The sequence below is a fragment of the Peromyscus leucopus genome, chromosome 1, assembly GCF_004664715.2.
Source record: "Peromyscus leucopus breed LL Stock chromosome 1, UCI_PerLeu_2.1, whole genome shotgun sequence".
NCBI classification, from domain to species: Eukaryota; Metazoa; Chordata; class Mammalia; order Rodentia; family Cricetidae; genus Peromyscus; species Peromyscus leucopus.
The window spans coordinates 57,955,437-57,978,415 of NC_051063.1; the positions used below are offsets into that span (position 1 = coordinate 57,955,437).

A 22,979-nucleotide genomic window follows, 5' to 3' on the forward strand; every position below is an offset into this window, starting at 1 on the left:
ATGTAGACCAGACTGGCCTCAACTCACAGAAATCTTCCTGCCTCTGCTTCCCAAATGTTGGGATTAAAGACGTGCATCACCATACCCGGCCATTTGTATTTCTTTTGAAAACTATTCAGTTCTTTAACCCATTTATTTATCAATTAGGAGATTTATTCTTTGGGGGTTTAATTTCTGTATTAATCCCCTGTTTGATGTGTGAATTTCCCATTTTGTAAGCTGCCTTTTTATTCTAGGTGCTTGTTGCCTTTAGTGTATAGAAGCTTTTTAAATTTCTTTGTAAACTCTAATTTGTTAATTGGTGGGATTATTTCCTTTGCTATTTGAGTCCTTCAAAAAGTCCTTGCCTATAAATGTATCTTTTTGTTTTGGTGGGTTTGTTTTGTTTGTTATTTTGGGTTTGTTTCTCTTTTGAATTTCTTGTTTGTTTGTTTGTTTGTTTTGAAGATTTCTCTGTGTAGCCCTGGCTGTACTGGAACTTGCTTTGTATGCCAGACTGGCCTCGAATTTATAATCACTTCCCTTTGTCTCCTTAGTTCTGGGATTAAAGGCGTGTGCCACCACTGCTTGGCTTTGTTTTATTTTTTTTAAATAAATAACTATGTATTTGTGTGTAGTTATGTGCACATGAGTGCAGGTGCTCGAAGTGGCCAGAGGTGTCAGATTGTCTTAGAGTTTTTGTGTTTATGAGCTGCCTGATAAAGGTGCTTAGAATTAAACTCTGGTCCTCTGAAGAGCAGTACATGCTCTTAACCACCGAGTTGTCTCTCTAGCTCTTACTTTGTTTTTTGAGACAGGGTCTTTATATGTAGCCCTGGCTGTCCTGGAACTCTCTACATAAACTAGGCTGGCCTCAAACTCACAAATACCTTCCTGCCTTTGCCTCCTGAGTGGTTGGGATTAAAGGTATTCATATGCCAGGTAGGCTAGAAAATGGCATGTGAATATATCTTGAAGTGTTATATTTTTTTTTTAACTAAAAAATTTTTTTTAACTTGTGTGTGTGTGTGTGTTTGCTTGCATGTTTGCGTGTGTGTGTGTGCCTTTTGAGGCCAGAGGAAAGGGAGCTGGAGTTACAGGTGCTTCTGAGTTGTCCAGTATGCTGCAGTCCTCTGGAAGAGCAGCAGGTGGTCCTAACCACTGAGCCATTTAACCAGCTCCAGCTGCCCCCGCCACACCTCGCCCTACCACTGCTGACTTTTTTTTTTTTTTTCTTTGAGGCAGGCTCTCTATGTAGCTCTGTCCTGGAACTCATTATGTAAACCAGGCTGGCCTCAAACTCACAGATAACCACCTTCCTCTGCATTTTCCTAAGTGCTGGAATTAAAGGTATTTGACACTACGCTCAGCTTCTAAGCTCTGTTTATTTGTTGGTTTATTATGCATGCAGTGTTCTACCCACATGTATGCCTATATGCCAGAAGAAGGCACCAGATCTCATTATAGATGGTTGTGAGCCACCATGTGGTTGCTGGAAATTGAACTCAGAACCTCTGGAAGAGCAGCCAGTACTCTTAACCTCCGTGCCATCTCTCCAGACTCACAAATTCTTTTTTTTTTTTTTAAGATTTATTTATTTATTTATTATGTATATAGCATGTATGACTGCAGGCCAGAAGAGGGCACCAGATCTGATTTACGGATGGTTGTGAGCCACCGTATGGTTGCTGGGAATTGAACTCAGGACCTCTGGAAGAGCAGTCAGTGCTCTTAACCTCTGAGCCATCTCTCCAGCCCCAAGTTCTTTTTTTTTTTTTTTTTTTTTTTTTAAAGGATACTATTTGGTGGGTGGGTGGGTAGGTGGCTGTGGATGTGGTCACATGTGTCACAGCACACATGTGGAGATCTAAAGACAACTAGTGGGAATCACTTCTCCCTTTCCACCTTGTGAATTCCGGGCATTAAATTCAGGTCTCCAGGCTTAGCAACAGGTGCTCTTGTTCCACTGAGCCGTCTTATTGGCCCTTACCAATATTTTCTTCTATCTATTTTGATGTTACAGATCTTTGAGTCATTTTGAATTGATTTTTGTGCAGGGTAAAAAAGTCTGACCTAGTTCCATTCATCTGTAGAGTCTAAGCTAGTTTTCCAGTCATCATTTGGTAAAACTTTTTTACAATTTATATTTTCGATATCTTTATCAAAAATTAGGTGATTGTACCTGTATAGATTTTTATCATTGGTCTGTGGGTGTGTTTTTGTGCCAGGATCATGCAGTTTTTGTTACTATAGATATTAAATCTCTTTCCATCCCCATGTATCTTTTCTTTCCTCCCTCCCTCCCTCCCTCCCTCCCTCCCTCCCTCTCTCTACATTGTCTCTCTACATAGCCCTGGCTGTCCTGCAGGTCTCTGCATCCCAAGTACTAGGATTAAAGGTGTGCACCACTAAGTCTGGCGCTCCATCCCCAGTTCTTTTTTTTTTTTAAATTGTATGTGCATTGGTGGTTTTGCCTACATATATGCATGAGGGTGCCAGATACCCTGGAACTGGAGTTACAGACAGCTGTAGCTGTCACACTAGTACTGGGAATTGAACCCAGGTCCTCTGGAAGAGCAGTCAGTGCTCTTAGCTGCTAAGCCTTCTCTCCAGCCCCCTACCCCTGATTTTTGATTCATATTTTCCTTGACCACTATGTCACCTAACTAGGGTACCCCCCAACTTCTGCCACTTCAGAAAAGAATCCTAAGACTGTGATGAGGCTCATGTTTTATGTTTTCTTTTTGTAGATGACATTTTAATTACATCTTACATTTAATGTGTTAGTTAAAAGGGAAAAAAATTACAGAGGCTAAAATGTGCTTCAAGGGTCTTGATATATATATATATATCTCCCAGGTTTGTCTTAATATCTCAGTCCTCTTACCTAAGCCTCCAGGGTGTTGGAATTATAGGGGTGGTGACAGTTTGATTTTAAAAGATTTGCTAGCTGATGGTGGTGTCTCGTGCCTTTAATACCAGTACTGGGGAGGCAGAAGCAGGCAGGTCTCTGTGAGTTCGATGACAGCCAGGGCTACATAGAGAAACCCTGTCTTGAAAAGCCAAAGGTGAGGTGGGGGAGATTTGTTCTTAAGCTAGATATGCCAGTACATGCCTGTAATCCAAGCATTCAGGAGGCTAAGGTCAGAGGAGTACTGCAAGTTTAGTGCTAGTTCAGGCTACAAGATGCATTTCAGGCCTGGACTATAGAATAAAACTGTCTTTCAAATAGGAAGGAAAAAATTTTGTTGTTGTTGTTGTAGAAAAAGCAGGTGCTATTGTGGCTCATATATAAGGAAGTAAAATGACAGGGCTTTCAGGTTGGTGTGGTCCTAGTTCTGAAATTGCTTGTGTATAGCAAAAGAAATTTAGCCGTACTTTTCTTGGCCCTCAAGTTAGATTGCAATTCACTTTACACCTTTGAGTAAGCAAAGGCTATTTGGATTTTTTATTTTCCATTGTGGTGAATTTGTTTATCTACCTGTCTATATTTTTAGTCAGGGTCTGTGTAGCCCTAGCTGATCAAGAACTCACTATACAGACCAGGTTAGCATGGAACTCGTAAAGAGCCTGTCTCTACTTACAAGCCCTGGGATTAAAAGTGTGTTCTACCAAGTCCAGCTTTGTTTTCCTTTATGGTGATTGATTATAACATCCTTGTTTTCTACAACATCCTCATTTTATACAACTTTTCCATCACAAGTACATGTGGGAAACAGTAAATTGTGGCTTTTGAGATTTGTTTAACTTAGATAACTGTCTTTAGAAATTTTATAAAAGAAAAAATTCCTAAGCTTGTCTTATAACATTGTTTTGGCCTGTGTATTTCTAGTTCATAAAAGTGAGTATCTTAGGCCTGGAGGTGGTGGCACAGGTCTTTAATCCTACCACTGGGAGGTAGAGTTAATTGAATCTCTGAGAGGTCAAGGCCAGCCTGGTCTATAGAGCGAGTTCTAGGATAGGTTTCAAGGCTACACAGAAAAACCCTGTCTCAAAAAAAACAAAACAAAAAAGTGACTGTCTTTTTGGTTCTACGATAATGTCTATAGATCTAATTTTACTAAATCCAGTTGTAGAAAGCTACTATACTCTAGCATTCTATTGTTCAAGGTCACTTAAGCAAGCATTTAAAGTAGCTAAATGGGGCTGGAGAGATGGCTCAGTGGTTAAGAGCCCTGGATGCTCTTCCAGAGGTTCTGAGTTCAATTCTCAGCAACCACGTGGTGGCTCAGAACCATCCATAATGTGATGTCATGCCCTCTGGTGGCATGTAGGCATACGTACAGATAAATAAATAAACAAATAAACAAAATAAAGTAGCTAAATAAAGAAAAATTGGTTTGGTTTGTAGACAGAGTCTTGGGAATCTTCCTACATACCCCTGGCTTAAGTACAGAGAATGAAGGAAATAGTGGTCCAGTAGTATGCCAGGTGAGAATGTAGAAAATTAAAAGGAAGCAGCAGAAAGGCAAGTGAATGAGTTAAGGAGTGGCACCCGAAGGTCTCCAACCATGTGAACAAACGCACAGACCTTCTTTATATTTATCAAGGATCACTGGGAAATACAGCTGTGAACACTGGCTAAGACCTTATGGCACACGTTGGAACATGAGGAACCTAGTGGCCCATGAGATGACTGAGTAGACTGACAGTGTTTGGATTCTTCTTTCAGGACTTCATCCACACTGTCTTTTGTTTACCTCTAACTAGAGATGTCAGAACATAGCCTCCAGAGCTAGACATGATTGTTCTCAAGAGATAGAGTAAAAGGATTGGTTGAGCCTTAGGTGTTTCAGGCCAGCCTCGACAACAACACAGTAGGACCCCTTTCAAAAGTAAAAAGACAGAGAAACCCTGTCTCGAAAACACCAAAAAAAAAAAAAAAAAAAAAAAAAGTAAATAGAAAATACTTCAAATCAGTGTCAGAAAATAGCAAATTTAGACCTTAGAAACTGGTGGTTTCATTTAAGAGAAGAAAATGGCTTGATCCTGTATTCTATCAGTTATGTGTAATGAGAAATTTACTAAGTTCGGAGCTCTGAGCATCACCTAAAAAAGCATTGAGACAGGTCAATTTCTATGAGTTCAAGCCTAGCCCGTTCTACATAGCAGAGTTCTAGTCCAGCCAGAGCTACATAGTAAAGAATCTGACTTTGTTGTTGTTGTTTAAAGACATTTTAAGGGACTGGAGTGGTGGCCCAGCAGTTAAGAGCACTTGCCACTTTGCCATTCCTGCAAGAGGATACAGATAGTGGGTTGTTAGCACTCATGTTGATTGGCTCGCTCCAGATCATTCTAACTCTGGCTCCAGCAGATCTGGTGCCCTCTTCTGGCCTGGACTCTGTAGGTACCTGCTCTCATGCATATACCCTACACATAATTTAAAAAAGTACCTTTAAAAAAAGGCCTGGTGGTAGCTTGTGCCTATAAATACCAAGCTCACAGAAAGGGCTGAAACAGGACTGACTTTGAGGCCAGCCTGGGCTATGGAGTGAGACCTTGTCTCAAAAACAAACAAGCAAACAAAAAACATTTAGAACAATTAGGTTGGGTAGGTGTCAAATTACTGCACAGATGGAGACTCTGTGACACTGGAGAATTTAGCGCTTATGCTGGTGGCTATGTTGCAGTGAGGGGACAAAAGGAAGCAGTTTACTCTCTTCAGAAAGGAATTATATCATATTATAATCTACCTGCTTCTCATAAATACAGTGAGTAGGAGAGATGAAAGGAAAAATGATGAGATGAGATTGCCATAATTAAATATTTTCCTTGAGGAAAAGTCCATTTTAGTGCTGTGATAAAGAACTTTGAGCGTTCTAAAATGTTTTAAAGTGTTGAAGAAGATCATAGAATATAGAATGAGAATGGGATTACATGGGAAAAATTGAGCAATTAAAGAATATTGACTTACTGATAAAGTGAATCAGCATTGATAAGACTGGAAAATGTGTGAGTTACCTTGACTGCTTGAGAAAATGTATTAAAGATAGAAAGCAGCTCTCCTACTGTAAGATATTCTTAGTTTCTAAAGTAGGGGAGTTGCAACTTAATGTATATTGAATAAAAGGCAGAACATGATGCAGTGGTATAGTACAGGCCCATTCCTAGAAGCAAAGTTTGCTCACTGCAAAGGGTTCTTGAGAAGTACATCCTAAACTGTTTTAAAGAGGAAAATCCAAGAGTGATGACAGTCAACTGGAAGAATTTAATTGGATTTTATTGCTGTGTTTCTGTCTGTTTTGATCTATTTTACTGATAAAGAATTCCCAGTGCATATGCACATATGAACGAAGCTTTTTGAGCAACTTGCCAATCATACTTTGTGACATTAAGTTAGAAGAGACATGAAAACTAATTATTTTCTCTATAAACTATCTCTATGGAATTGTTAAAATTAATGATAGAGACTGGAAGTGAAGCTCAGTGTCAGAGAATGTATTTCTGTATCAGCACCAAAATATTTAAATCTCAATGTTAGTAATTTATAAGTGGTAACATTGTGGTAGCTAGTTATAAATCTATGGATTTCATTTATTCCAGTGCTGGTTTTGGCCTCCGGGGCCTTCAAGTCCACTCGTAGAGTGAGCATCGAAGTTAGGCTATGAAGTACATACAGTCTGCATTTGCAGACCCTGTCTCCAAAGCAAACACCGAGGGAAGATGGGAGAGTTTATCCTAAGTAAGGAGGTACCAATCTTCCTATTTCCCTAGCTAAAACTGTCCTGGTAGATGAAACAAATTGATTACAGTAGCATTCTGTAAATGGTAACAGCTTTTGATTTATAAATTGGAAAAACGTTCTTTGTGGTGCAATAGACTCATGCTACTCTGATTTATGATTCTAATATTTTATCTTTTATCTAAAAATTTACACTAGGATCCACCTGAGGAGTATGATAGTACTAAAGCAGAGTTATAGTGGCAAATAACTATAGAAATAATAGTTATGGGGGCTGAGAGATGGCTCAGTCAGTGGTTAAGATCACTGACAGCTCTATCAGAGAACATTGGTTCCAGTACCAGCACCTATAGGGCAGCTTACAACCATCTGTAACTCTAGTTCTAGGGAATCCATTACTGGCTTCTGTCTTTCTCAGTTACTAAGCATGCAAGTGGTACGCATATATACATGCAGGGAAAGTGTACATACACACAAAATGAAAATAAAGAAAATTTAAAAATTAAACACCATATAGTAAAATTTTATTTGCAGTTTTCACTAACAAGATATATGTATGTGCCAAGGGTGTGTGTGCATGTAAAACCCAGAGGACAACCCTCAGATATTTTCCCTCAGATGCCCCCTACCTTAGTTTTCGTTTGTTTTGGGTTTTCGAGACAGGGTTTCTCTGTGTAGCCCTGGCTGACCTGGAACTCACTCTGTAGACCAGGCTGGCCTCAAATTCACAGAGATCTGCCTGCCTCTGCCTCCTGAGTGCTGGGATTAAAGGTGAGCACTACTACTGCCCAGCAAAGATTATTTTTTAAAGTATGTGTATGTGTGTGACTATGTGTATAGGAAAGCCAGGTGCCCTTGGTAACCAGAGGCATCAGATCCTCTGAAGCTGGAGTAAGCCACCCCAAATGGGTACTAGAACCTGAAATTGAATCTTTATATTTGCAAAGCAGGTACTTTACTGCCTGCCCAGTCCCTAATATTCTTAAAGATTATTTTATTACTTATTTTGTTTGATTGTTGAGACAGGGTCTCACTATGTAACCTTGGCTGTCCTGAAACATGCTATGTAGACCAGGCTGTCCAGGTAGATCATAAAGATCCACCTGTCTTTGCTTTCTGAATGCTGAAATCAAAGGTGTGCACCCCCGTGCCTGTCTCTTTTGTTTTTACTTATGCTTGTGTGTTTGTGTTTATGTATGTATCACCCATATGTCTGAGGGTGCCCTCTAAGGCCAGAAAAGGGCACTATATATTCTGGAGTAGGAGTTACAGATAGTCGTGAGCCACCTGGTGTGGTGCTGCTAATTAAACTTAGTCCTCTGAAAAGTGCTCTCAATTGCTCAGCCATTTCTCCAAATTTAATACTTCACACATTACTGCATAATAGAAAGTTTTCAGTAACTCAGTTTTAAGTCAAATATGGTTGCATTTAAGTCTTAAGTTTTTTCAAGTTTCTTGTATCATAAAAAAAAGGCCATGTTCTTCCTCCTTGGCCCCTTGAGATAGGGACTCCCTGTGCAGCCTCAGTTGGTCCTGAAGCTACATCTTCTTGCTTCACCTTCCAAAGTGCTGGGGTTACAAGTAAAAACCACCATGCCCAGTTTAAGCATTCTCTGTTGGTCATTCTTTATTGTTAATTACAGGAGAGGGGGAAATTAAATCCATCTATATGTAATTTGAAAACTTACTTGGAGTGAGTTTCCTAGTGGCATTTCTCTTTTTCGTAGACGTTGCTATAACCAGTTTTCCTTGAAGTAATATGTTTTTCTAAAATACTTTATCATTACTTTATGATAGATAGATAAGCATTTTCTAAGAAACATCTTAATACCTAGATTATTGTTACAAAAACTTTTCATATGAAATAAACTGAATGTACGTGGTCTGTAAGTCTTAAAATGGAAGTTCAAAAGTGAGGTGCGAGGTCAGGATGACCATATAAGCATTTCTTGGAAGAACTCAATGAAGAGCACAGAAGTGCCTCTTTCATTCTGTATGCTGCTGTGAAAATAAGCACATGCAGCATGTGCAGAATCCCAGCTACTGGTGAAATCTAGGAGGATCATTTGAGCCCCCAGGGATTGGAGCTGATCCTGAGCAGGCAACACAGGGAGGAAAACTGTCTAGTAAAAAGTATATTCACAGCCGGGCGGTGATGGTGCATGCCTTAAATCCCAGCACTTGGGAGGCATAGACAGGCAGATCTCTGAGTTCAAGGCCAGCCTGGTCTACAGAGGGAGTTCCAGGACAGCCAGGCCTACACAATGAAACTGTCTCAGGGAGGGGCTGGAGAGATGGCTCAGAGGCTAAGAGCACTGACTGACCTTCTAAAGGTCCTGAGATCAATTCCTAGCAACCACATGGTGGCTCACAACCATCTGTAATGAGATCTGACACCCTTTTCTGGCATGTAGGCAGAACAACTGTATACATAATAAATAAATAAATAAATAAGAAAAAAAAGAAACTCTTGGGGTGGGGGGAGTGTATTTGCAAACACAACAGCTCTTGACACTAGCCCAGATCCTAGGAAGCCTATTCCAGAAATGGATTGAAATAACTGTTCTTGAGGAGGGGACAACAAGGTAGCTCCATGGTGATGGTGCTTTCCTGCCTAACAGCCTCCCTTCAGGGACCCACATGATAGAAGTTGTCCTCTGACCTCCATATGCACACATAAATAAATATAATTAAAGGGGAAAGAAGAATGGTAGTGAGAGCTACATGTTGTTCTGTTTATATCAGAATAACATAGAAATTTGAATCCAAACTCGCTGCTCCTTAGCCTTCTTTTCCTGCCTAGCTTATCCTCCCGTGCTGATATACAGTGTGTGTGTAGGTCTGTGAACCTTCCCTTTCTGCTGTAGCCCAGTGAGAGTCTATGAACAAATGTTGAGCTTCACCCTGGCTCCAGGACCTCTAGACAGTGTAGAAGGTGTCATTGAAGTGTAAATAGGATGCAGGGCCTTTTGCTTCATAGAAAATATCAAGAAGAAGGTAGCTATAATTCCAGCACTGGGGAAGCTGAGGCAGTAGGATTGGGAACGAGGCAGACTGCGCTGAAAGAAAAGAGAAACCTGGGAGTGATATCTTGAGGGTGAGGCATTCTGATGGACAGAGGAAACTCTTGCAACTGGGGGAAAAGCCTGTTTCCTGACACTGTACCTTGTATAGATGCAAGAGGATAAAGTGTTCTGATCTTAAGTTGCACCTGAGTACCTTGATTTGGCCACAGTGGAAGTGCTAAAAGATTGTTGCATATACAGTTCAAGTATACTAGAAGTGGGTGTGTACTGCGTGTATGGTTGATGGGAACAGACGTATTTAATCTCAGTATTGCCTGTAATGTGGTATTTCTGAGGTGTCGATAGAAATACTTGCTGGTGGGGTGGAGCTATGTGAGTGTGGGCAAGTGTGAAGCAGAGAGGTGACTCAGGAAGAGCTGGGGAATATCGTAAGCTGCTGCCAGATTCCTCAGAGGCTGGACTCTTGATGGGATCCCACTGAGGAGAGAAATCTGTGTACCATCAGTGAGAGCTCTAGTTATAACAATAAGTGACCCTGAGGGGAATGGTGTTGGGCCCCTGTAAGAACAGATAGGGGCCTTGGTACACAGGCATTAGTTTAAGCTTTCCGGTCCACTGGAGCCTCCTGAAGTCAGCTAGGAAGAGCCCTCTAGGGGCTGGCCCTGAGTTCTCCTCTTGCGGTGTTGGAGGGAAGGAGCTGGGGCGGGGGCTGGCCAAGCTCCCTCCCCGGTTGTGCTTCCTCCAATCACGAGGAAGCGAGTGGCTGCCAAACACACCCCCTCCGGGTGCTGCAGCAGAACGGCCAGGCCCTCTGCCTGGCTGGCTCACTCGAGCTGAGCTCCCCCTCCTGCCATCTTCCGTTGCAAAGCATTTCTGGGAGCTGCATGTGGGTGACGCAGCAGCATTGTTCACAGGCACAGGAAGCCGCGGCTGAGCTGAAGGGCTTTAGAAGGATCTCAGAGTGCTGCACGCTGCTCTGTGTAGCCTGAAGGGTTACAGCAGGACTGCCCTGCCTTACATGTTCTGGGAGATTGAGGATTTTCAACTAAATCAGGATTTTCCTAGAAGCAGAAAAGCTAACTCCTTCCGCACAACTTCCAACACAGAAAACAAAACAAAGGCGCTGGGGAAACTTCACCCAAGAGCCTCTGCAGCTCCAGAGCAACAAGAAATGCAAGGTCAGGCGGTCGGTTGGCAAGCCCTTTCTGGTTCGGGTGTGTAACTGTAGAGACTTTGTCTCTTGGAAGAGGCAGAACTGCCTGCTGGGCGAGTCCAGGACAATGCTTGTGTTACTTGTGTTTCTTGAACCGTTGTTAACACTTGTTCTCTAGCTGGTGGGATGTGCTTTGGAACTGGGTTGCTTGGGTTTGGGGGATACTTACTTCTTGACCAGAAGCTTTCAGTTTTCTTTCTCTTCCTGTGTTCTGTGGGGTGTGGGCCTGTGTTTGAATCTTTTCCCAAATGCTTGGAACCTAGATAGGCAACAGTCTTTCCACACTCCACCCACCCCCCACCCCCGATCCTTGATCCTAAATCCCCACTGGCGAGGGGTGGTGGCTTTTTTATGGTTTCTCATAGAGCTTCAGCTAGAGTCTTTTTTTTCTTTTTTTTTTTTTTTTTTAATGAAAGCATTGCGGACTTGGCCCCAGCAAATGTAAGCTGGGAAGGAAATCTGCATTTCCCTCCACACCCACACATACCCCAGTAATTGAGTGGTGTGTATGTTAACTGCCCCCACCCAGTGCAGCCCACACAGTTTCTCTCTCTAGCTTTCCCAATGCCCCCCACAAAAGTCTTGCAGGTAGAATTCGGCTGTTCCAGTGAACTTAAGTTCCTTTTTCTACTCTCTTAATCATAGGTCTTTCTGTGCAGTCTGCTTTGCTGAAAGTGGAAAGTCCCTGTTTGTGGACAGCTCAGTTCTCTCCCGCAGAGGAAATGGGCAGAGTCCTACTCCTCCCCTATGCAAAGTGGGGGAGGGGAGCCATGCACTCCTCAGTGCACATTTTGAATGGACCTGAATTTTTCACCCTAGGGAGATTAGGAGCTGGGACTAGAACCTTGTCCCACGTGGTACCACACCCTGCCTCTTCACCCCCACACAGTATGGCGTTAACATGAGGCTCTAGAATAGGGTGCCATAGCAACTTGAAGTAAATAAAATGTCTGAAAATGAGATCGGTTTGGGGGAAGGTGTAAGGCATCTGGAGATTTGGCAAAGAGAGATCTTAATAGAGGAAGCTTTCAGAACATAAGCAGGTTTTTTGAGCCCTAATTCTGGAATTTGGAGCATGATCTTTAGGTTAAGGATGAAATTAAAAGTTAATTAAAAACAGAACAATTAAAAGTTCTGATTATGAAAATGCTTGTTAAAGATGACCCAAGTATGCTGAACCTTCTAGGTCAAAGTTTAGTTTTTGCTGAAACAGTCTGTGTGTGCACTTAAGGCAAGGGTAACCTAGACTTGCATTCTTTAGCTGTAGCGTTGCTTTGTGGTTCATGCCATCAAAAGGGGAGATTTATTCTACTAGGGGGTTTGTGATTCAGAGTCTCTTTCAAAGACATGAAATGATTTGTCTCAAAGTCAACCAGTGTGATTCACTTAAGTGGCAGTTTCTTACTGTCACGTTATTCCTAAGCTATCCAAACTTTATTAAAGTCATAAGAACCGTTGATCTAAGACTGTTCCTTTCCCCTTAATAGTAATAAATGTAAAGCAGATTCAGCTTGCGTGGTGTGTGTGTGTGTGTGTGTGTGTGTGTGTGTGTGTGTGTGTACTGTGAACAGAGGGCATGTAGCTGTAATCAGTCTTAGAACAAGTCTGTGTCTGAGGATATAGCTCAGTGGTTGAGCATTAGCCTAGAATGTGCATGTGTGAGATTGTGGATTCAGTCACCAGTACGGCTCCCTCTTCTACCCAAAAAGTAAGTTGTCTTTTGAACCAGGACATTAAGGTTATGTTGTCTGGCTAATTCAGTATTAGCCTTTTGATGCTCCTTTCCCCAAACCTACAAATTAAAGACAAAACTGATAATAATTGCTGCTATAGAAAAGTGTGTAAGTATAGAACTGCTTGACAAGTAATACTGTAACACCATAGTAGCTAGAAGTCTTTGTCTGTGGTGGTTGTTTGAGATAAGGCCTCACTGTCTAGCCTAGGCTGGCCTGGAACTTGCTATGTAGATCTGCTTCCTGAGTCCCAGAATTAATGTCATGCGGCAGTACACCCAGCCAAGGTTAAAGTCTTGATAGCAGCAGTCCAAGGTTTCTCTTTCATTGTTGTTGACTTGATTTGCAATAAGCCTGTATGAAGGAAATGCAGCCAACCTGCTTCTCTTCTCAATGGTGCTGAAGAGGGCAGAGGTAAGGCTGGATCTAAATGCTTTTGTGTTCAGCATACTCAGCTTTTTTCTCCTTCTCTTTTACCCTTAGATTTTGCTGGAGGAACTTGCCAGTAGCGATCCCAAGTTAGCCCTCACTGGAGTCCCTATAGTGCAGTGGCCAAAAAGGGATAAGGTAAGAGACTTCTGCTTGATCTTCAAGCCACTCAAGTCTATTACCTCTTGATCATTACCATCCATTCTGGAAAGAAAAGACAACTAGAGGTAGATGGGGTTTGGTGACTTGATAAAAGTCGGGCAAGGTAGCACAGAGGCTGGTGGATCTCTGTGAGTTTGAGGCCAACCTGTCTACATTGTGCCGTTAGGACAGCCAGAGCTACGTAGTGAGACCCTGTCTCACAAAAAACAAAACACTGGTAGGCATGCATGGTACGTGCAGGCCTTACTTTGATCCCAACATTCAGAAAATAGAGGGAGAAGATTTCAGTAAGTTCCAGGTCAGTCAGAGTTACATAGCAAGACCCTGTCTCAGTAAATGAGTAAGTAAATAAAATACTGATAGTCAATCAGTCAATCATTACTTGGTTCTGTTCAGGGTAATTGGCTCTCTCTTCAGGTTTAGAGGCTTTGATGTACATTGGTTGACCATAGTAGATATCTTTTTTCTGACCCAGAAACTCAGCTAAATATGATTTGCTAATTTAAATCAGTACATATATATCTAAGACTAGAAGGTTGTTTGTTTGTTTTGTTTTTTCCAGACAGGGTTTCTCTGTAGACCAGGCTGGCCTTGAACTCACAGATCCATGTGCCACCACCTCCAGGCAGACTAGAAGGGTTTTTTTTTTTTTTTTTTTTTAATGGTAAGAACATGATCCCAAGAATTTACCACCCTCCTCTTTTTGAAATGAGTATACAAAGCTGTCCTTGAACTCATGGCCTGCCTGTGTTCTGGGATTGCAGGTAGATTACCATTATACCCAGCTAAGATTAAAAAGAATTTCCATCAGCTAATAAATTGTCAGTTATCTTTTTATTTTTATTTTTTCATGCCCTTGAAGCTTACATCCTGTATAACTTTTTTACCTTACTGTCTGTGATAGAGTTGGTATATTCTGTCTGACCAGGAGCCACATTAGGCTCCTCTTCAGTGTTTTCTAGTTGGCAGTTGCAAAGTCCTAACATTCCAGGGGTGTTTAGGCAGAGTGCTAAAATTCTGGGGTTGAATAATGTCTTTAAAGAGACATCCCTCTTTCTCAGTGTAGAAGTCCACTTGCTTTGAGGGACTGTCTCAAAACAATTCAGTCACTTATGACTGAGTATTTTATGTTAGGAAATTGTTAAGAAATGATGAGAAATTAAAAAATAGAAGATATGGTTCTTATTCTTAGAAAAGTCCCTAGCAAGGTAAATAAACACAAATGCTAAAATTATAAACATTGGCATTTGTTTAACACTTAAATGTTATTAGATGCAATATAACAAGTTGTGTGCTGCCATTTGAGTGATAAATTAATAAGATTGATTTCACCTTCCAGCACTTTGCCATCCTGTTTGAGTATATTCTGAGTTAGAAAGAACTATAGGAAGTTTGAGCCTTTTGGTGACTTAAGTACAAGGTACTTAACCCCAAAAGCTTTAGGGAGGGGCAAGTCTTACAGCTCTCTAAATTGAAAGGGGTTGACAGATTCTTTTGTCAATGTTGAGATTCTGTGGGTTGATAGAGCAAACAGTCATGATGTCATAGTTCTGTAACATTTGGAAATAGCCATAGATGATACATAAATAAATGAACATGGCTGTGTTCCAATAAAAATTTATTTATAAAAATAGGCAGTGGGCAGATTTACCTACAGACAAGACTTTATTCTGCCTGGATATTGTTGACCTTACTGCTTTCTTTTTCTAGCTTAAATTCCCTGCCAGGCCAAAAGTAAGGGTTCCTACCATTCCCATCACAAAGCCTCACACTATGAAGCCAGCTCCACGCTTAACACCTGTGAGGCCTGCTGCTGCCTCCCCTATTGTGTCGGGAGCCAGGCGGAGAAGAGTGCGCTGTAGGAAGTGCAAAGCATGTGTTCAAGGAGAATGTGGTGTCTGCCACTACTGCAGGGACATGAAGAAGTTTGGTGGACCTGGACGCATGAAGCAATCCTGTGTCCTCCGACAGTGCTTAGCAGTAAGTGATTTTCTAGGTAAAAGACTTTTCGGGAGTGGTGCTGGTTCTGGAGAAACTATGTAATGTGTAAAGTCAGAGAGACTCAACTGAGATGGAGTTCCTCTCTCCCTGAGTTCAGAAGGAAGGTATCTAGTAGTGAAAATAATCTAATGGTTTGGCTGTACTCAGCTAATGTTCAAACAGAGCACCAGCATTCGAAGAGCAATTCACTGTTTTCTGTCCCCTCCTTAGTAAGAAAGGACCTATGAAGCCAAAGGCAAGCCAACAAAGTGAATTAATTGCCTCTGCCAGTCTTCTTACTACCTTGTCCTTGTGTATCCTAGGTGAACCAAGTCTCCATCTTCATTTAAAGGGAACATGAAATTAAAATGTTCTAATTCTAGTCTTCTGCTCTTTGTCCTCTTGTAGCCCAGACTGCCTCATTCAGTTACATGTTCTCTCTGTGGAGAAGTGGATCAGAATGAAGAGACACAAGACTTTGAAAAGAAACTCATGGAATGCTGCATCTGCAACGAGATAGTTCATCCTGGCTGCCTCCAGGTAGAGATGCCTAAAGGCCCTTGACAGAAGGTTGGGACACCTGCCAGTAGAGGCTGTTACCATCTCTACTATGGACTTTGACTTCCCTGGTCACAGAGGAGAGCTAACATTAGCCCTTTGTTCAGATGTTTACTTTGTATCAGGCTGTGTGATAGTTTTTGAGGATAGAACAGTATACAAAATAGACCAGTTCATGTCCCAGTGAACTGTGAGGAATCTGAGTAGTGTGTTTGAAGTCTCCAGGCCATTGTCATGCAACTTAAAGGCTTGTTTGAGGATACTTCAAGCTCCCAGACATCTCTACTATGTCCCTTATATCTCTGGATATGAGCTCTTAAGGGAGCTCATGGTGGTGGAGATTTAGAGCTCAACCTCCAAGATGGAGTTCTGTGATCTAGCTTAAATTTTACATTCCCAGAGGGCCTTAGGTGATTCTGAAGTGTAGCCAAAGAGAAGGCATGTTTTACATACATTTTTTTTTCCCCTTAAATCTTTATGACAAGCCTGTGAAATTGGATCTGTCAAATTTAGATCTCAGGTATATGAGTGACTGATGTGGTGACATACACCTGTAGTCCCAGTTACTGTGAGGTGGGAAAATGGCTTTAGCCTGTGAATTTGAGATCAGTAACATAGTAAGACCCCCCATCTCAAAGTTGGGCGGGCAGGTGAATGAGTGGGTGGGCAGGTGGATGAGTGGGTGCTAGGGCTTGGGCTTTAACAGAGAATATCAACAATTAAGGACTTCCACCTAGTGATTATGAGACATTGTCAGTGTTGGCAATCTGCACAATTTCACAAAGATTAAAATGTGAAAAATAGCTGGTTGGTGATGGCTCACACCTTTAATCCCAACACTTTGGAGGCAGAAGCAGGCAGATGTCTGTGAGTTCCAGGAGAGCCAGGGCTACGCAGAAAAACCCTGTCTCGAAAAACAAAACCAAAAAAAATTAAAAAAAGTGTATGTTAGAATTGATAAAAGCTAGACTTAAGTGGCACATGCCTGTAATTCCTGTATTTCGTAGATTCAGGCAGCAGTATTCTAAGTTTAAGGCAGCCTGAGCTACTCCTATTGACTGACTCAAGAGGGCATGGGAAAAAGAAAAGAATGGTAAGGTAGTACCTCCCTGTGATGAATTGTTAATAGAGAATGTGAGTAAATACCAAGCACCTTTCTGCATACCTTTCTTTTTGTTTTGAGATATTATCCCAGTATAGTTCTATTTGGTCAGAACCCACTTTGTAGATTAGGCTGACCTTGAATTTACTAAAATCATCCTGCCCCTGCCTCCCAAGTGCTGAAATTACAGGGAAATGCCACCATATCCAGTCATAAACACTTTGAATTTAGTTCTTTCCACAAGCCAGGGTTTGTGTTATTATATCTCAAACAATTGAGTTGATGCATTGTATCTACATTTTACAGTGAAGAACCCTGAGTCACAGAAACTAAACCATTGATCTCTGAATCTCAGTTTGCCCATATAGCAAGGTTGGGTCTGGTGGCATTGACATGAGATATTATTTAGGAGAGGAAACCCAACTCTAAACTGTCTCAGACCCTTGAAAATTTCTGCAGGGTACCTAGAATCAAGGTGGGTAAGATTAATCTGTTTACTCGTAGCTAGGAGTGGGTATTAGTATTGTTTATTGCTCAGTAGCTCTTAGTCTTTTTTTTTTTTTCTTTAAAGGTTTTTCTGTGTAGCTTTGGAGCCTGTCCTGGAACTCACTCTAGACCAGGCTGGCCTTGAACTCAGAGATCCGCCTGCCTCTGCCTCCCAAGTGCTGGGATTAAAGACATGCACCACCACCTTCTAGCTAGTAGCTCAGGGTCTTTAATTCCCAAATAGACCAATATGTTTAGAAATAGAAGATTGAGGGTGTTGTGGGTACACCTTTAATTAATCCCAGCACTTGAGAGTCAGAGGCAGGCGGATCTCTGAGTTCAAGGACAGCCTGATTTACACAGAGACCCTGTCTCAGAAAAAAAGAGAATAAGACTAACTTTTTTTTAATATCCCTATCTGCCTGTAGATGGATGGAGAGGGGTTACTTAACGAGGAATTGCCAAATTGCTGGGAGTGTCCAAAGTGTTACCAGGAAGACAGCTCGGAGAAAGCCCAGGTAAAGGAAATGTTGCTGTGCACTGGACTTTACAATAGTATCCACTGGCTTCCTCTAACCCGAGATCCCCCCCCCCAGTTTGTTTGTAGGGTTTTTTTTTTGTTTTGTTTGTTTGTTTGTTTTTTGGGGGGGTTCTTGTTTGGGTTTGGTTTGGGGGGGTTGTTTGTTTTTTTGTTTTTACTTTTTTTTACTACTTGAATACTATATGGTTCACTTGGGCTTCCTGATGTCCTTTTTATTCTGTAGGGTACTAGAAAGGCAGGAACCATTCATTCCTGGGCTATTGAGTGGAAGAACTAGGTATTCAACTTTGTCCTGAGGGAGGCAGGCTTGGCCTGTGGTGCTGTTGCATACTGGATTTATACACTAGAGTTTCCGGTTAAGCAGGTTTACATTTTTTTTCTCATCTTTACCTCTTTGTCCTTACCTGCCCCATGCACCCAAATGGGCAGTTCAGAAGCAATTCCAAAGCCACTCCACTAGAAAGAATGGGGACCAGCTTCATGACCTTAGTCCAGGACAGCTAAGGTTGTTGCCCTAATGGTCACCAGTAACATCAGAGGGCCAAAAGGACTACTATGATTATTCATGCTGGCAAGGCTGGACCTGCTGAGGACACAGCAGGAGATGGCTGCCTTCTGTCAGTTCTTCAAGAACCCTAAACAGGCATGAGGAAGAAGCATGAAGGAAATTGCTTGACTTTTTTTTTTTTTTTTCTTCCACTTGCGCTCTGGGGCAGTTGAAATTTTAGTGTTGTTTGTTTTTGTTGTTGTTTTGGTATTTTGAGACAAGGTTTCACTATGTAGATCAGACTGGTTTTGAACTCACAGAAATCCAACTGCTTCTGCCTCCCCAGTGCAGAGATTAAAGGTGTGTGCACCGTGCCAGGCTGGTTAATTTTTTTGTTTGTTTTTTGTTTGTTTGAGACAGGGTTTCTCTGTGTTGTTTTGGTGTCTGTCCTGTAGACCAGGCTGTAGACCAGGTTGGCCTCAAACTCACAAAGATCCGCCTGGCTCTGCCTCCTGGGTGCTGGGATTAAAGGTGTGCGCTACCACCACCTGGCCTAGTTGAAATATTTTTGAGAATGATAGTTTGTGGGGTTGACTACTCCCAAAGTTCTCGTTCCATGTTCTTGAACTAGTAGCTTTTGAATTTGTCTGCATTGGTGCAGATGAGGATGGCAAATGCTGTTTCTATTGTATTTTAATATGCTATGAAAACTAGCTCCAGAACAAAGATGGTCATTTCCTCCATAGTGACCAAGAATGTAAAGAGCAAAAGAAAACACACCAGGACTGTTGCTGGTGATAGAATGTCTCCTTATGGGAAATCTGATTTATTAATAGTGTATTTAGTGGCATATATTGACTGAATTTTGTCACAGCATAGCCGAAGTGGTCTCAGGAAAGGACAGGCATGTGGAAAGCATAGGTACTACAGTATGAGGCCTAGGAGTCGTGAGATTCTTCACCATAATCATAAGCAGATCTCTGAAGTGGCAGGTTTCCTCCTGGAGAGCTGAATTGAGATACTGTAGAGTTGACAGCTGAGAGGCAATGAAGTCTGGTACTCTCTCCCCTGCTTCTTTGTCCATGGTTAGATGAACTGCTTTTCTTTCATCAACATGGATACATCACTTGATTGTGAAAGAGCTAAATTAGAGACTTTATAAATATAAGTTATATGAAGAGTTAAGTTGTATATGCTAAAATAGTATTTTTACCCAAAGACATACTCAAAAAATTGAGGTGCAATGAATAAGGTAGGGTGCAGAATCAAGAAGCCTTATGTTCTAGATTTTATTTTTCTATACTTGACACAAACCTTTTCTCACAGACCGGTTTCCCAAGTGACAATATAAGGATTTTGTGTTCTAAAATCAGCATTCTATGGCCTGGGTGTGAGTTCAGTTGCTGATCTTGGCAGTCTGGATCACAAGGCTCTGAGAAAATGACCCCCTTAAGCAGCAGTGACCTGGCTTCTCTCAGGTTTCCCTTGTTACTTTAGAAGGTTTAGAAAAAGGGAAGCACTACTGTTTCTTTTCTGGGCATTTTGCAGAAGCGGAAAATAGAAGAGAGTGATGAAGAAGCTGTGCAAGCCAAAGTCCTACGGCCCCTAAGGAGCTGCGAGGAGCCCCTCACACCCCCGCCTCACTCACCTACTTCCATGCTGCAGCTCATCCACGACCCGGTTTCTCCCCGGGGTATGGTGACTCGGTCATCCCCTGGGGCTGGCCCCAGTGACCACCACAGTGCCAGCCGGGATGAGCGCTTCAAACGGCGGCAGTTGCTGCGGCTGCAAGCCACAGAGCGCACCATGGTACGGGAAAAGGAGAACAATCCCAGCGGCAAAAAGGAGCTGTCTGAAGTTGAGAAAGCCAAGATCCGGGGATCGTACCTCACTGTCACGCTACAGAGGCCCACCAAAGAGCTCCACGGGACTTCCATTGTGCCCAAGCTGCAGGCCATCACAGCTTCCTCTGCCAACCTTCGCCCTAACCCCCGTGTACTGATGCAGCACTGCCCAGCCCGAAACCCCCAGCGTGGGGATGAGGAGGGGCTGGGAGGAGAGGAGGAGGAAGAGGAGGAGGAGGAAGATGACAGTGCAGAGGAGGGGGGTGCGGCCAGGCTGAATGGCCGGGGCAGTTGGGCTCAGGATGGAGACGAGAGCTGGATGCAGCGGGAGGTCTGGATGTCTGTCTTCCGCTACCTCAGCCGCAGAGAACTTTGTGAATGTATGCGAGTGTGCAAGACGTGGTATAAATGGTGAGCAGGGACACAGGGGGTCAGGAATAAGGGCAGGGGTATAGGTGGCAGGTCTTCTGTATGAGAGCTGCATGCACCTTGATATCTGTAAGCATGTCAGGTCTTTTAAAGAGTAAAGGGACCTAGTCTGTGGGTGCTGTTGAAGATGTAGTCCAAAGGATTTGACCCTTTGTCTCCTCTCCCTGCTCTTTTTCCCTCTCTCTTTGCTGGGGAAAGGCAAAGGGATTTAAGGGATGCATTTGTATGATTCTGAAATGTAGGGTTTCAGAGGTTGTAAGCCTCTCTTCTCTCCCCTAACTTACCATGTGCTGCTTGAGAGTATGACAAGCTACGTAGTGGTCCAGTGTTCATGACAGGATTGCACCAGGAGGAATGGGCAGACTCTCCAAAATGAATTTGAAGGTGCTCCAAATCTTCCGGTTCTAGTACTCTCTTGTCTCATCGTCTATGTTCTGCTTCCAGTTTGAATTATCCCCCAAACCTGAATCATTCATTTTTTTCAACCAACAGCCCAGTTCTGAAGCTGAGACTTAATTACCCTTCCTAATGGACCATGTCTCCTCCAGTTGGACAGACTTAGTGGGGACAATCCCTAGAGCTAATGATTGAAGAAATTGCTGTGGGGCATTGTGAGGTTTACCATAAGGGTGTATAATTTTTATTTTGGTCACATTCTATTACTGTTCCCAAAATTTGGTGTTCTGACCAGCAGTATATTGGGAAATTTTTGGAGTACAGTAGTACAAAAAGAGGGTGTGGGGAAGAAAGGAAAGCGGATCCCCAAGCCTGCTGAATCAGAGCCTCCGGGATGGGTCTAGCAGTGTACGCTGCATGTTGTGTATTTGTTTATTTAGAACACCTGCCATTGACATTTGGTGTGCCATAAATGAGATTTTGTCAGTCTAATAACTTTGCCAATACAAAGCTATTTCTTGAGTTAGAATTAATGTGTGATCTGCTCAAATTCTCTTAATTTCTTTTTGTCAAGTAAGTGGGCCTGTCAGGCTCTACTCCTTGGTTTTTCAGGCCAAGGCACACAAGGCTCCTGTTACATACTATCTCCTTGTGCCCTGCCACACAGGCTGAGCTCAGAGGCAAGGACTATAACATTCAATAGAAGGCTGCGTGGTGTGCTGCTATCCGTAGACTGCAGTAGAAAGGCCTCTGCCTTTCAATTTTGGACTGGTCTGGCTAGAAGTTGTCAAGCTAGCAGGGAAGCATATGCCTGAGTGTGGAAGGGGGCTGTCTAGACTAATAGAGAGCCTTGTTTGGCCCGAGACAGTAATAGGCTCAAGGCAAGATGTGTTGTGGTACTCAGTAGCATCCTTCATCTTCCTCAGCTGCAAGTGACAAGGGAAAGGAGCAAGCCAAGGAATTCTAGGCAGTAAGAAATCAAGGGATTTAAAAATTACAAAAACTATGGAAACTTATTTATTATCTTGTCACCAAGTTAAGAATTGAAGTATTTTTTTAATTGTTTAAATGTTCCTGTACACCTTTCAACAGAAGCCATACTGTTTTAGTGCAAAGGAAGGGAAAATAAGCATACTGTTGTGTGGACTGGCAAAACCATGCCCTGATTAACCTAGATTTGAAAAATGTCTAGTTGTTGTAAAGAATACCACAGTATTTTCCTAACTCTGAGACACAAAATGACAGTGATCCTTGGTTTTCTATAGGAGAAGTTAGAGAAATGGTCTTCAGGTATTCTGCCTTTACCAGAAGCCTTCTAGCAGAGTGCCTTTGACAGGAATATCAAGTTAGTTAAATTCTCTTCCCTCTTACAGGTGCTGTGATAAACGACTTTGGACAAAAATTGACTTGAGTAGGTGTAAGGCCATCGTACCCCAAGCGCTCAGTGGGATCATCAAGCGGCAGCCAGTAAGCCTCGACCTTAGTTGGACTAACATCTCCAAAAAGCAGCTGACGTGGCTGGTCAATAGGCTGCCAGGTAGGTGAACAGCCAGACCTGCTACTGTCCTAGAGGACCGTCAGGGAACATTAGACTATGGTCAGCACTGCTTAGAACTGATGCAGTGTGGTTTAAGGCACTAGTCTTGTACCGTGGCTATCTTTCCAAATAATGAGATATCCAGGGCCACTGTGACTGCCAGTCTCCAAGGCATTGCTAGATTGGTGACTGCACTAGATGCAGAGAATGATTGGGTTGCTGCTGCCAGCTCTGCACATTTCCTGAGCATAGAAGAGGAAATTTGAGTCAGATTTTGCCTCCATCAGCCCCCTATTAACCCTTCAGCATTTTGAGGTCCCAGAAGAACAGAAGCCACACCGCATCTGTTGCTCCAGTAGGAACTAAAACAGTTGGGTCTTTATTTTTTTTTTATG

At 42.5% G+C, this 22,979-nt stretch overlaps 1 protein-coding gene across 4 annotated transcripts in view; it reads left to right on the top strand.

The window, feature by feature from the left end:
* Kdm2a (lysine demethylase 2A) overlaps positions 1-22,979 on the top strand; it is an 88,253-nt gene that overhangs the window by 59,633 nt on the left and 5,641 nt on the right. For all 4 annotated transcript variants that reach the window (XM_037208367.1, XM_037208365.1, XM_028860654.2 and 1 more), the window contains 6 exons: positions 13,117-13,200; positions 14,935-15,204; positions 15,613-15,744; positions 17,779-17,868; positions 19,927-20,633; positions 22,421-22,584. In XM_037208367.1, the coding sequence (XP_037064262.1) occupies positions 13,117-13,200; positions 14,935-15,204; positions 15,613-15,744; positions 17,779-17,868; positions 19,927-20,633; positions 22,421-22,584 (1,447 nt within the window). The remainder of the gene's footprint in view (positions 1-13,116; positions 13,201-14,934; positions 15,205-15,612; positions 15,745-17,778; positions 17,869-19,926; positions 20,634-22,420; positions 22,585-22,979) is intronic.